General features: G+C 25.4%; 3 protein-coding genes across 3 annotated transcripts; 1 reads left to right on the forward strand and 2 right to left on the reverse strand.

Moving 5' to 3' along the window:
• Window positions 1-1,281: 1,281 nt before the first annotated feature.
• On the forward strand, window positions 1,282-3,592 carry PCHAS_0916500 (tRNA nucleotidyltransferase, putative; the record flags this gene model as incomplete). Its single annotated transcript, XM_740727.2, has 2 exons — window positions 1,282-3,420; window positions 3,512-3,592. The coding sequence occupies 2 exons, from the start codon at window positions 1,282-1,284 to the stop codon at window positions 3,590-3,592; spliced, it is 2,220 nt and encodes a 739-aa protein (XP_745820.2).
• Window positions 3,593-3,686: 94 nt separating this feature from the next.
• Window positions 3,687-9,974, reverse strand: PCHAS_0916600 (DDRGK domain-containing protein, putative; the record flags this gene model as incomplete). Its single annotated transcript, XM_016798111.1, has 6 exons — window positions 3,687-3,749; window positions 3,844-4,044; window positions 4,170-4,307; window positions 4,406-4,453; window positions 4,557-9,774; window positions 9,862-9,974. The coding sequence occupies 6 exons, from the start codon at window positions 9,972-9,974 to the stop codon at window positions 3,687-3,689; spliced, it is 5,781 nt and encodes a 1,926-aa protein (XP_016655362.1).
• A 785-nt stretch (window positions 9,975-10,759) lies between these two features.
• Window positions 10,760-13,855, reverse strand: PCHAS_0916700 (conserved Plasmodium protein, unknown function; the record flags this gene model as incomplete). Its single annotated transcript, XM_016798112.1, has 1 exon — window positions 10,760-13,855. One exon carries the CDS (start codon window positions 13,853-13,855, stop codon window positions 10,760-10,762), a length of 3,096 nt encoding a protein of 1,031 aa, XP_016655363.1.
• Between the last annotated feature and the right edge of the window lie 22 nt (window positions 13,856-13,877).

The raw sequence follows: 13,877 nt of genomic DNA on the forward strand, positions 1-13,877 counted from the left end.
GGGTTCATCTATGATCCTGAACCTGCATCTGTCTATGCATCGGTCTATGCATCTGCATATGCGTATATTATTCTTTACACAATTTTGAACATTTTTTGAAACTTTCATCAACTTTCCATAATTTTTACGTCAAACTATGTTGTAATCATTAAAAATTTTTAAACAAACTCGAAAAAAAAAAAACGAATTACTTAAATGTTAGAAAAACAAAAAATGTATCTCCAACCATGTGAATATCACAAATTGGGGGGGTTCTCAAAAATGTATTTTTTTATATATGTGCATCTATTTAGCAAAGTAAATAAAGATTTATAAAACCGTCTTAATAATTCTGAAATAGTGATCAAGAAAATAAGTAGAGGTCATAATAAAATTTAGAAAACTTTTTACTAGCATTTTTCATATTCATGAGTTGGTCATTACTACTAATTCAAACAGTTAGAACAAGGCATGTTCACATAAAACTGTGAATGTGCATTTATATAAAAAGATGATATCACAACATGCTTAGGAAAAATAAACGAGCTAAACTAAATAGGAAAATTGCAAAGAGACCTAGTTGGTGTATTTTTTTTTTGCAAAAACAAAGATACATTTTATTCTATTTTTTTACGAAGTTTCAAAATAATCCTGATACATGTATAGCAAACCTTTTTCGAATACTTGCCATGGTTTTGTATTTACTTTTAAATAAAACAGGCTGAAAATTTAGCTATTTGAATATATGCCTAAAATGGTTTATTTCATATTAATCTGACTTTGTGAAAAAAAAAAAAAAAAAAAAAATTGTAGAGTGATATGCATAACATAGGATATGCTCATATAGTAATTGATTTTTATTTTTTTAACTTATTTTATCATACATAAGTATATATATTTTTTTATTGTATATTTATTTAATAAGTGGCAAAATGTACTATGGAACATAAGTCAGAGAAATAGTTCATTTACCATATGTTTTAAAAGCAAAAAGATTTAAAACGAAGGAAAAAAAAAAAAAAAAATTTTGTTCTATCATTTTTTAGCGTATTTTATTTATCCCAATTTTAGTGAGTTTAAGAAAGAGTCATCTATCCATATGTAGCGCTTCAAATGGAAAAGAAAAATATCATCAAAACACCAAGATATGTATAATTTATGTATACCCTTTTTTATCATTCCTAAGTTATTATATGCATAGTGTAAAGAAGGTATTACAAATATATCTACTTATGCAGCTGTACATATTGTAGAAACATTTTATGAGTTATGATACTACTCTTTTTGCAACCCTTTCTATGAATGAACTTTTTTTCTGTTTTTAATTTTTATACAATCTTAATAATTATTATAGTATGCCATAAAAATAAAGGAAATGCTTTATCAACATTTAAGAAAGTTTTCGATAGATTACAAATGTTTGTTGGGGCCAAAAGGAATTACAACATTTTAAAAAAAAAAAACTTTTTATACTATACAAAGAAAGCATTTTATATAAGCCCTAAAAATATAAGTAATAATAAACATCAAAACTTCAATGTAATTAAATTTAAAAGGTGGCATAGTTGTGAAGAGAAGTATAATAAACAGTTCAAAATATTTACAACAAATAATCTAATGAATAACGAAAAAATGACATATGATAAAGAATACTTGTCTTACTTAAAAGGTTATATCATTAATGGAAAGGATCTTGATTTGTCGGAAAATGGAAGCTCGATTTGTCAAGCAGAGAATAATAAGAAAGATGGTGAACCCATTTGGGATATCGAAACTGTGATCGATAAAGCAGTGACACAGAGAGAATTAGAACTGTTTGAATTTTTGATGAAAGTAAATGAGCAATATAAATTAGATACTACACTTAGAGTTGTTGGTGGATGGGTAAGAGATAAATTTTTAAACATTTCCAATGATGATATAGATATAACTGTTGATAATATGAAAGGTTCTGATTTTTGTAATTATATAAAAGAATATATTAAAGATAAAGAAAATAAAAACTTCAATTTTGGTATAATAAAAATAAATTGTGATCAATCAAAACATTTAGAAACATCAAGTTTTAATCTATTTAATTTTCAAGTTGATATTGTAAATTTAAGAAATGAAACATACACAGAAGAAAGTCGAATACCAGAAATTGCAATTGGAACTCCTGAAGAAGATGCATTAAGAAGAGACTTTACTATTAATTCTTTATTTTATAATTTAAAAAATAAAAAAGTTGAAGATTATACAAAAAATGGTATACATCATTTAAAAAATCAAATAATATCTACCCCATTGAATCCGTTAACTACATTTCTTGATGATCCTTTAAGAATAATTAGATGCATAAGATTCTGTGGTTATTTTGATTTTAATTTAGATCAATCTATTTTTGATGTTTTAAAAAATGAAGATATAAAAAAGTCTTTCAACAAAAAAATATCAAAAAGTAGATTAGCATCAGAAATAATTAAAATATTTTCTCATAAATGTAAAAATATAGTCCTTTCTTTAACACTATTAAATTATAGTAATTATTCCGAAGAAATTTTTAAACTCCCATCTGATTATTTTATACAAAATGAAGAAGTGTTTGAAAAAATGAAAAAAAAAAAAAATCATAAAATAGAAGATCATTGGTATGAAACTAATGGGGTAGTAAATAAAAGAGTTCACCTTTTTGAGGATTCAAAAGAAATTGATAAAAATTTGGATAAGTCGATCGATGAATATGTAGGTCATAAAGACAGTAGTAAAGACGATAATAAAATTGAGAGTTTGGAAAATTTAAAGGATGACCGAAATATAGAAAATGATTGGCTTTTTGAAGGATTAAATTATGTAAAATTTTTTAAAGATATTGAAAAAAGTGAATTATTAAAACAAATATTATGTGATTTAGATTATAAAGAAAATATAAATTATATACATATGTGTTTATTTTTATTGCCACTAAAAAATTATTATATATATATAAAGAAAGGTGTAAAAACAGAATATGTAATTGAATATATAATTAGAGAATCTTTAAAATTCCCTTTAAAATATTCAAAATTTTGTGTAAACATATATGAAGGTTTTACACATTTATACAAGTTATACAAAAATATAAATGTTTTAGAATTTTTAAAAGATAATAATGATAAAAAAACGAATTTAAATATAAAAGGGGATGTTGTAATATTTTTAAAAAATGTTGGAGACAAATGGGATTTATTAATTTTAATATTTTATATATTTCATAAGTATAATGAATTAAATAAAAATTTTATTAATATTATAACAAACGATATTTATTTATCTGATTTTGCTATCAAATTATATCAATATATTTTAAAAAATGGTATTCAAAAATCTTATAATATTAAACCCTTTTTAAAATGGCCAAACATTAAACATCATTTCCCCAACATCGCTTCAAATCGAATTAATGAAGTCTACGAACAAATTGTAAAAATTAAAATTAAATAATATAATTACTTACATCTAAATGTATATACATCTAGTTGTTCTCATTTATTTTATGTTTTTATTTTTTTAGATTCATTTTACTTGTATCCATGGAGAAAAGGAGGAAGAGTGCATTGAGTTTTTAAAGAAGCATTTTAACGAGCCAGAGTAATTTATCACCTGCCCTATTCCTTTACCATTCGGAATTCGGGTGTAGACGCGCTCCACATATTTCACTTATTTTTTTTTCATTTTTTATTCCCCAATCAAAGCATCTCCGTTTTGGCATTAATAATTTTTTCCTCTTCTTCTTTTAATTTCTTCATGTCCTGAAAGAATAACATATATTATGTGCATATAAATATGACTAGCCAAAATGGGCAATTTTATCATGTGAAAAAAGTTGAAAAAAACTTATCTAACCGCTTCATTAATACTTAGTGATATAATTTTGTTGCAAATGTTCACGAAATCTTCATGGGTATCAACTTCCCCATTTGTTTGAATTTCCAAACATAATTTATTAATTTCTTCTTGTGATAAATAAATGTAATTCCCTTTTTCATCTAGAACACCGTTTATCATGTCTAGCGTCTCTAACTCCTCGAGTTTTTCTCTTATATCCTGCAAAGGTGAAAGTAGAAAGTCAAAGAATAAAAGATACGTAACAACAATGTTAATTAATCTACAAATTTTCGGAATAGTTTTTTTTTTTAATTTTTATGAGCATGTCTTCATTTGAAATGTACCTCGGTTGTCGTCTGAAACTTAACGGATAACTCAGCTATATTTACATACTTTTTCAATTTAATAAAATTCAAAAAACATGATAAAAGAACATCTGATGATAGCCAATCCTCTTCATACTTCTTTGATATTACATGAGACTAAATAAAAATAAAATAGAATAAGTGAAAGTAAAAAAGGTTACAATATTATGCATATAAAAATATATTTAAAGAGTTTATATAAAATATCCATTAACCTTCCATTTTTTAAGATTTTCAGATTCATTAACTTTTTTCTTCTCAAACTGGTATAAAAAAAATATACATGAAATTTTTTTCTTATAAAATGTATGATATATCTGCAAACATATAGAGACACAATAAGTTGTATGGAATCATTCATATTACATTTAGAACATCTGTATTGGTACTATGCCTTGTATATTCATATGGTTTGGTTTTTGTCCCTATATCTGCATTTCCTTGATCATATATTATTCTCGAACTTTCTGATGATGCATCTAATTGAGCACAATCTTCTAATGTGCCATTATTATTTTTATTTCCATTGTTTGTAATTCCTTGTATATTATTTGTTGAATTTTCTGGACTATTCTCTAGACTTTTCTTTTTGTTTTTTCTTATTTCATTTAATTCTATAAATTCATTCTTTAAATTATGTTGAAATTGAATTAATTCCTGTTCTTTCTTTTCTTTTTGTAATTTATATTTTTCTTTAAGATGTTTAAAATCATATATTTTGAACTGTTGTGAATTTTCTCTTATATTTTTATCTGTTTTCTCACTTATATTATTTTTAGAATCATTTAATGTGCTTACATTTTTATTTTCATCTACAAAATATTCTTTTAGTTTTTTTATCTGTTTTGAACTTTTTCCAGATGATTCTATTATGTTTGAATCATTTAAACTGTTCATGTCTTCTAACTCTAATTTTTTTGTTTCACTTAAAATATTGTCTGAATTGTTCATAATATTAGCATTTCTTGAGCTGTTTTCGCATGTACCATGTTCTGACTGTGTATCATTTAAATCGTTTATTGTAAGTTCATTATTATTTTCATTGGGACTTTTTTCGTTGTCACATTTATAAGAACTTGTGAAAAAAGAATTTTCATTTCTGATTTGTTCGCTCACAACTTTTTTTGGGTCGCTAATGTGAGAATCTTGTTTTGCATTGTTATCACTTGACATTTTTTCTGAACCGTTAATATTAAGATTCATTCCCACCTCTTCATGAATCAAATTAGTGTCCAAATCACTAATATACGAACCTCTCTGCAATTCTCTCTCGTTTAATGTTTTTTTCGACCCTTTTATGTAGCAATTCCTTTTTGCGTCACTTTCAGTTTCTATTTTTCCTGACGTGTTAATATGAGAATCAATTTTTAAGTCTTTTTCGCTTAATGTATTTTCTGACTTGTTAATGTGAGAATCGGCTTTCAAGTCTTTTTCGCTTAGTATTTCTTCTGAACCGTTAACATGAGAATCAATTTCTAAGCCCATTTCATTTTGTACTTTTTCTGAGTTAATATGAGAATCAATTTTCAAGTTTTTTTCCCTTAATGTTTTTCCTGAACCATTAATATGAGAATCCCTTTTTGCCTCACTTTCGCTTAATCTTTTTTCTGGATTGTTAATGTAATAATCAACTTTCAAGTCCATTTCATTTTGTGCTTTTCCTGACATGTTAATATAAGAGCCAATTTTCAAGTCTTTTTCGCTTAATCTTTTTTCTGAATTGTTAATATGGGAATCGATTTTCAAACCCTTTGCACTTAGTATTTGTTCTGAACTGCTAACATGAGAATCCCTTTTTGTATCACTTTCACCTGGTATTTTTTCTGAATTGTTAATATGAGAATCCCTTTTTGCATCACTTTCACCTGGTATTTTTTCTGAATTGTTAATATGAGAATCCCTTTTTGCATCACTTTCACCTGGTATTTTTTCTGAATTGTTAATATGAGAATCTATTTTTAAGTCTTTTTCACTTAATCTTTTTTCCGAACCGTTAATATGAGAATCCCTTTTTGCATCACTTTCGCTTAATCTTTTTTCTGGATTGTTAATGTGATAATCAATTTTCAAGTCTTTTTCGCTTAGTATTTCTTCTGAACTGCTAACATGAGAATCCCTTTTTGCATCACTTTCGCTTAATCTTTTTTCGGACTTGTTAATATAAGAATCTATTTTTAAGTCTTTTTCGCTTAATCTTTTTTCTGAACTGTTAATATGAAAATCGATTTTTAAGTCGTTTTCACTTTGTAGTTTTCCTGACTTGTTAATGTGAGAATCCCTTTTGGCATCATTTTCGCCTGGTATTTTTGCTGACTTTTTAATATGAGAATCTATTTTTAAGTCTTCATGAATCAAATTCGCGTCCAATTCACTAATATACGAATCTCTCTTCATGTCCCTTTCGCTTAATGCTTTTTCTGAATTGTCAACATGAGAATCCCTTTTTGCATCACTTTCGCTTAATCTTTTTTCGGACTTGTTAATATAAGAACCTATTTTTAAGTCTTTTTCACTTAATCTTTTTTCTGAACCGTTAATATGCGAATCTATTTCTAAGTCCCTTTCGTTTAATGTTTTTTCTGAACCGTTAATGTGAGAATCCCTTTTTGTATTACTTTCACATAGTATTTTTCCTGACTTGCTAACATAAGAGTCCCTTTTTCCATCACTTTCATTTTGTATTTTTTCTGACTTGTTAATATGAGAATCAATTTTCAAATCCTTTTCACTTAATCTTTTTTCTGAACCATTAATATGGGAATCTATTTCTAAGTCCCTTTCGCTTAGTATTTTTTCTGAATTGTTAATATGAGAATCAATTTTTAAGTCTATTTCACTTTGTATTTTTTCTGATTTGTTAATATGAGAACCGATTTTTAAGCCCCTTTCACTTTGCATTTTTTCTGACTTGTTAATATGAGAATCAGATTTCAAGTCATTTTTGCTTAATGTTTTTTCTAATCCGTTAATATAAGAAGCAACTCGTGACATTTTTTTAATTGAAGTACATTCTGAATCGTTAGCGTGTAAATTTGTCTTTGATTCCCCTTCTTTCATTGAATATTCAGTACTTTTAAAATATGAATCAAATTTTGATGCTTCCATACTTGAACTATTTTTTGGATCATCAATGTAAGCATCATTATTTGATTCCATATTGTTTGAATGGTCACCGGAGTTTGTTATGCAAATACTTGTCTTTGAATTTTTTTTATTTGAACCATCAGTGTGGGAATGTAACTTTGCGTCCCTTTCAAGTGACAATTTTTCTGAACCGTTAATGTAGAAATGTGTTTTTTCGTCCTTTTCAAATGAATTATTTACTGTATCATTTGTTGTATCATTTGCTGTATCATTTGCTGTATCGTTTACTGTATTATTTACTGTATCATTTGCTGAATCACTTCTATTTTCATGATCATAATCACAATAAGTGTTTACAGTAGAATCATTTTGATTTAAATCCTTTGATTTTGTTATAATGGTTGGATTTTGTTTGTTTTGAGCATTTTCTGATAAAGATTTTTTTGAGGCTTTTAAGATTAAATCATTTGTTGCATTATCAATATTACTTTGTTCGCTGATTGTATTAGATAAATTTTCAGGGTTTATTGTATTTTCCATTTGACTAGAAATATCTTCATTTATTAAGTATGTTTGTTTATAATTACTATTATTTGATATACTTATGTCTTCTTTTGCATTTATACAATTGGTAATATTATTTTCGCTTATTTTTCGAACTTCATTTTGGGGTATATTTTCAGTATCCTTAATATGGGGGCTATTTGTTTTCCTGTTTATTGAATATTCAACTTTTCCATTACTTAATCTATATATGTCTTTACTTTCTACGTCGGCATTTTTTACTTTTATATTTTCTGCTTCTGCATTCTCTACTTCTATATTTCCCATGTCTATACTTTTTGCTTCGTCATTTTCTGCTTCGGTATTTTTTCCGTCTACATTTTTTGCTTCGTCATTTTCTGCTTCCTTATTCTTTATGTCTACACTTTTTACTTCTCTATTTTTTACGTTTACATTTTCTACGTCTATATTTTCTGCTTCTGGATTTTCTACTTCCTTTATGTCCTTGAATTGGCCCACTACTTCACTTCGCTTCTTTTGGTCTGCCCCTTCACTACGTTCATTTATTAAGTCAGATTTTCTTGTGGAGTTGTTCAACTTTTCATGATATATTTTGTCAGTGTCATTGCCATTTATCTTTAAGGAAATTGCTTGATTATCTTTGGTGTTATCAACATCGATAGTATTATTACTATCTTTTAAATTGTGAATTGAATGTTTAAAATTTTCTGTATTTTTTATTTCCTCATTTTGTTTTTCTCCTACCTTACTATCTTTTTTATTACTATTGAACAATCCATATATTAAACCAACAAATGAACTTTCTTTGCTTGTCTTTTTAAATTTACTAAGTTTTCCCCCCAACTTTTGTTTTGTTTTTGTTTTTTCGTCACTCTGATTCTCATCATTTTTTATTTTTTCGCTTTGCTCACACTTTTCTAAATGGTCTATTTTGTCATCATTCATAGTGTCTGCATCCCTATCATCGGTATGTTTTTCTGGATCACCTGTTTTTGCAGTTTTGTCTGCATCCCTAATCTCACCATGTTTTTCAGTTTTGTCTGCATTGCTAGTCTCGGCATGTTTTTCAATTTTGTCTGCATCCCTAGTCTCACCATGTTTTTCAATTTTGTCTGCATTCCTAGTCTCGGTATGTTTTGATGATTTGTCTGCATTCCTAGTCTCGGTATGTTTTGATGATTTGTCTGCATGGATGGTCTCAGTATGTTTTGATGATTTATCTGGGTTTTCTAATTTTTCCAACTCATTCAAGCACTCGTTAGCATCTTCTTGCGCACCATCTTGTGTTGTGTGCTCATTTAATTTTTCCTCGTAACTCTGAAGCGTAATACTCGATGTTTCAGTCGAGTTAGCTGCTTTTAAATCATGGCAAGTATCATTATATTTTACATTGTCTATAGATTCTTTTCTTCTATCAGTTTCCTCTATGATCGAATTATTTTTTATAGTTGAATAATCATTCAATGTATCTATACTATTTATTGAATTTTTATTTATATCATTTTTAGTATGTTCCGTATTGGTAATATTTTTTAATCTATTAAAAACTTTATTTGATTCATCAATATGTTTAGATTCATAATTTGGTGAGTTTAAAATATTATTTATATCTTTAATGTTAATATTTTTTTCTTTTTCTAAAAGCTTTTTTAGTTCTATATCTATAATACCTAAATCATCTTTGATATAATATAATTCTTCATTTATTTTAAGATATTTTTTTATTCTTATATTTTCTCTATTATAACATGTATCACAATTACTTGCTTCTGTATATCCAGTTATTTCACTCAAGTCATCTATAGAATCTCCTTCATAACTATCTTTAGAAGTTGAATCCCAAATGTTTTTAGAAATTTCTTTTAAATCGAATTTTTCTAAAGATCCTACTTCGTTTTCATACAGAAAATGTTCATCGTCATTTATGGAATTTTCTGTGCTTGTAAAATTTTTCTTTGACGAGTTTTTTATATATCTAATATAGATTGAAATGAATGAATGTGTTTATGTAGATGTAGATGCAGTCTTTGATTCTACGAAATAAATAACAACAATGAATTACCTTATAAAATATATCGAGATAATAATCACAAATATGTTAAAAAATATAAAAAAAGAATCCAAACTTTCAAAGTTTGTATTTAAAAAATAAAAATATTTAAAAGGATTCTCCATTTTAAGGTTCGGCCTTAAATTGTATTATCCAATATGCATGTCCATTCGCATGGATGTACATACTCAAGTTATATTCACTTATAATTTAAAAAATGTAAGACCATTTCTCATTTATATTTGACCTAACATGTTATATTTTTTTTTACGAAAAAATTATTATTCTAGGTCTTAACAAGGTTATTATATGTAATAATTAATAAAATAAAAAACTAAAAAATATATGAATTCATAAACAAAATTATAAACGAATAAATAGTTATTCTAAATATGTTTAATATAATAAATACTAAAATAGCTATTTTTTTTATGTCTTATTTTATATGTACAGGGAACTATATTCTAATGTATATATTGTGCATGTCTTTTTTTTTCTTCCTTATTTAGTATAGAGAAATAAAATTCATATACATATATAAATTCACAAGCATTTTTAATAACTTTTATAAACAATTGAACATATTTTCATTTCTTTATTTTTTCAAGTTATAGTTCGTTTGGGCCTATTTTAATTATAGCCTCTGCTATATGTGTAGTTATATGCATATTCATAATACGCACACACATAAATATAGCCATTCATTATAAAGGTAAAAAACACTTTAAATATAATTACACTGTATTAGGTATAAACAAAAAATATGAGAGTATATTTTTTTAAGGGGTATACTTGAAATGTGTAGAAGTAGATCATGCATTGTTTATGCCATGCAAGGAGGGAAGGAGGTTCAAAACAATAAATAAAAATGAATAAAGCAGTGAAATATAGTGAAAGATGCGTGGAAGCTTTATAGATATACTTTTCTTATTGTCCTTTTCTTAAGATAATTAGAAACCTCTATCAAATCATTATTATCATTTTTCATATAGTTGACTATATATATTGGTTTCCTTTTTTCTCTGTTAATTTTGTTTAGCTTATTTGGTGTAATTTTTTCTGAATTGAAATGTTTTTTATATTGTTTATACAAGTTAATTTTATTTTTGTCCTTAACATCTACATTCGTTTTTGTCTCTTTGTGTGATTGGCCATTTAGTAAGGAACTACTTTGCGGAATCAAATTCAAATTGTGAATTATTTTTCTGTTTTGTTCAAAATTTCTTGTATTTATATCAAAAATATTTTGTAAAACTTTTTTAAATTCGATTTTTGAATCCGTTTTGCTTCTTTTCAATTGTTCCACTAATGTACTAGTTATTTGTATTCGATTTTCTTTTATTATTTCTTTAGTTTCACCAAATTTTTTATCTTCCTTTTTGTTAAAATCGATGATGATTTTATTTATTTTGTCTTCATTGGGAATAGATAACATTTGTAAATTTATTTCATTCATTTGAGAAATAGTATCATTCATTTTTTTTTTTATTATATTTAAATTTTCTTCTATATTTGAAACTTTTTCTAATACAACTTCATCTATTTTAGTTGAAATTTCTTTTGCTTTCTCATTAAGTTTATTTGAAAAATTCATTTCAATTTTATCTAAAACGTTGTTAATTATTTTATTTAATTCCAATTTATTTTCTGTTATCATTTTTAGAACCGTATCATTGATGTTGTTTAGCTCAATAGTGTTGCCTTCCAAAGAATTGGTCACATTTTGTTGAAATGGTAGTAAGCTATTTTTTATATTATCAATTATGTCTTTTTTATTTATTTGTAATTTATTAAAGCATTTCAGTTCGCTTGACAATTTTTGAGTTTGCTCATCTAGAGTATTCTTAACACAATTAATTATATTCTTTTCTATTTTTTCATTATCCGTTTTTGCATAATTTTGTAAAGTGTCTTTCACAGACGTATCAAACAGTTGAAAATTATTTTTTTCTATCTCTTTTGCAAAATGTGTTAACCTTGTTTCAACTGATTCGATCACTTCCTTACTGTTATGATTATGATGGTTTAATTGATTTTCATTTAGGATTGAAAATTTTTCATCAATTTTATTTCCAAACATTTGTAGATTCATTTTTAATTCTTCAGTTATATTTTCTGTATTCATTTTGTCCATCATAATGTTCAGACTATTTTTTATGTCTCCTAAATCGTTTTGATTTTGATAGTCCTTGGAATTGGCTATTACCCTTTTGATATCCTCTATAGTGCTCATATTATACATTTCATAAATTTTTTTAAAATTTCTTTGTATATTTTCTTCATTAAGATTGTAATCAATATTTTTTTCCATGATTGTAATATTATTTTTTATTTCTTCTCCTAAATTGACACCTAAATTTTTCGACATAATTTTTGTATTTTTTTCCATATGGTCACTTAAATATTCATCTATATTTCTACTTAAAATAGATATATATTTTTTTAATTCTTTACTTATATTTTCATTTATTTGATCGTTTAAAAATATTATTTTTTTTTCTAACTCTTTATTTATATTATCATTAACATTAATGTCTATTCTTTTTTCAACTATATCTATTTTTCTTTTTAATTCATTATTCACATTTTTATATAAATTATTTTCCATATTATTACTTATACTTTCTAATACATTTTCATTTAATTTATCATATAATTCTTCTATATTATTTTTTATTTTGCTATTTATATTTTCACTTAAACTAGTATTTAGTATGTCTACATTTTTTTTTATTTCATCATTCATATTTATGTTCATATTTTCATTAATATTTTTATATGCTTTATCAATATTTTTTTTTATTTCAAGATTTATACTTTCACTTATTTTGTCGGAAATATTATTATCCCCTTCAAAGCAAGATAAATTTTTTTTTTCTAAAATGTTAACTAAATTATTTTCAAGGAAATCCATAATATGCTTCTCAATTTTATTTTGTACATTTATATCTACATTAGTTGGGAAGCAGTTATTTGCGCTATTTCGTATAATATTAGGAACACCTTTACAAATAAAATTTTTTACCTTTAAAAGTTCATTTTGGCTATTATTATTTTCTTTCCTTTGACTCACCATTTCTGTTATTTCCTTATTGAATTTGTCTACACACTTTTGGGGGGACATATCACATATTTCAGTATATGCCTTTTTGGAATTCGTTAGTGTTGGATATTTATTAGTCTTGTGAATAGTCAAATTGTTTTCTTCAATATTTGATTCATTTATATCTAATTCTTTTTCAAAAGCTCTAGCATTTTTTATACTATTATATTCTTTATATAATACTGTGTTATTATTTACAATACTATCATTATATATATGGCTATTATTTAAGTACTGTGTATTTTTATATGTACTTCCATTTAAATTATATATTTTTTTATTTTTATTTTCTAAACTATTTGAATGTTTCTCTCCAAACATTCTATGATCTGTTTTTCCAAAACTAAACTCATTTCTTTTTCTCACATTATTAACACCAGCTGTGTTAAAAAATTCGTCTAGATCTTCTCTGTTTATTTTTACATTCGATTGGTAGGAAATTGTTTTATTTTCATCACTAATTTGGCTGTTTTTATAATTGGTGTTACGATTTGTTTGCATGTTGCCATACACTGTTTCATTATTATTTTTTTTTTTTTTTTTTAACTGCTCTACTTTGTACTTATCATCAGTTCGATATTCTTCATTATGCACATTTTGTCTCCCAGAATTTATTAATTTATTTGTATGCTTTTTTGATACTTTATCTCTAAAATACCCTGATACTAACAAGCTTGTATTCATCTTTTTACTTTCATCGAAGCTTTTATCAAAATCAATTGTACTACATGCTCTCAAACTTTCATTACAATCCCTTTTCATAGATTCACAAAATAAATTTCTATTTCCATTTTCATATAAAAATTTATTACTCTTTTTTAATAGTTCAATGTCGTCATTTACTTGTTTACTTAATGCTCCTCCATGTGTGTGATTTTCTTTTATTTCCTTTTCGATCCACATTATATGTGCATGTATAGGTATA

This window comes from Plasmodium chabaudi (assembly GCF_900002335.3).
Source record: "Plasmodium chabaudi chabaudi strain AS genome assembly, chromosome: 9".
Classification (NCBI taxonomy): domain Eukaryota; phylum Apicomplexa; class Aconoidasida; order Haemosporida; family Plasmodiidae; genus Plasmodium; species Plasmodium chabaudi.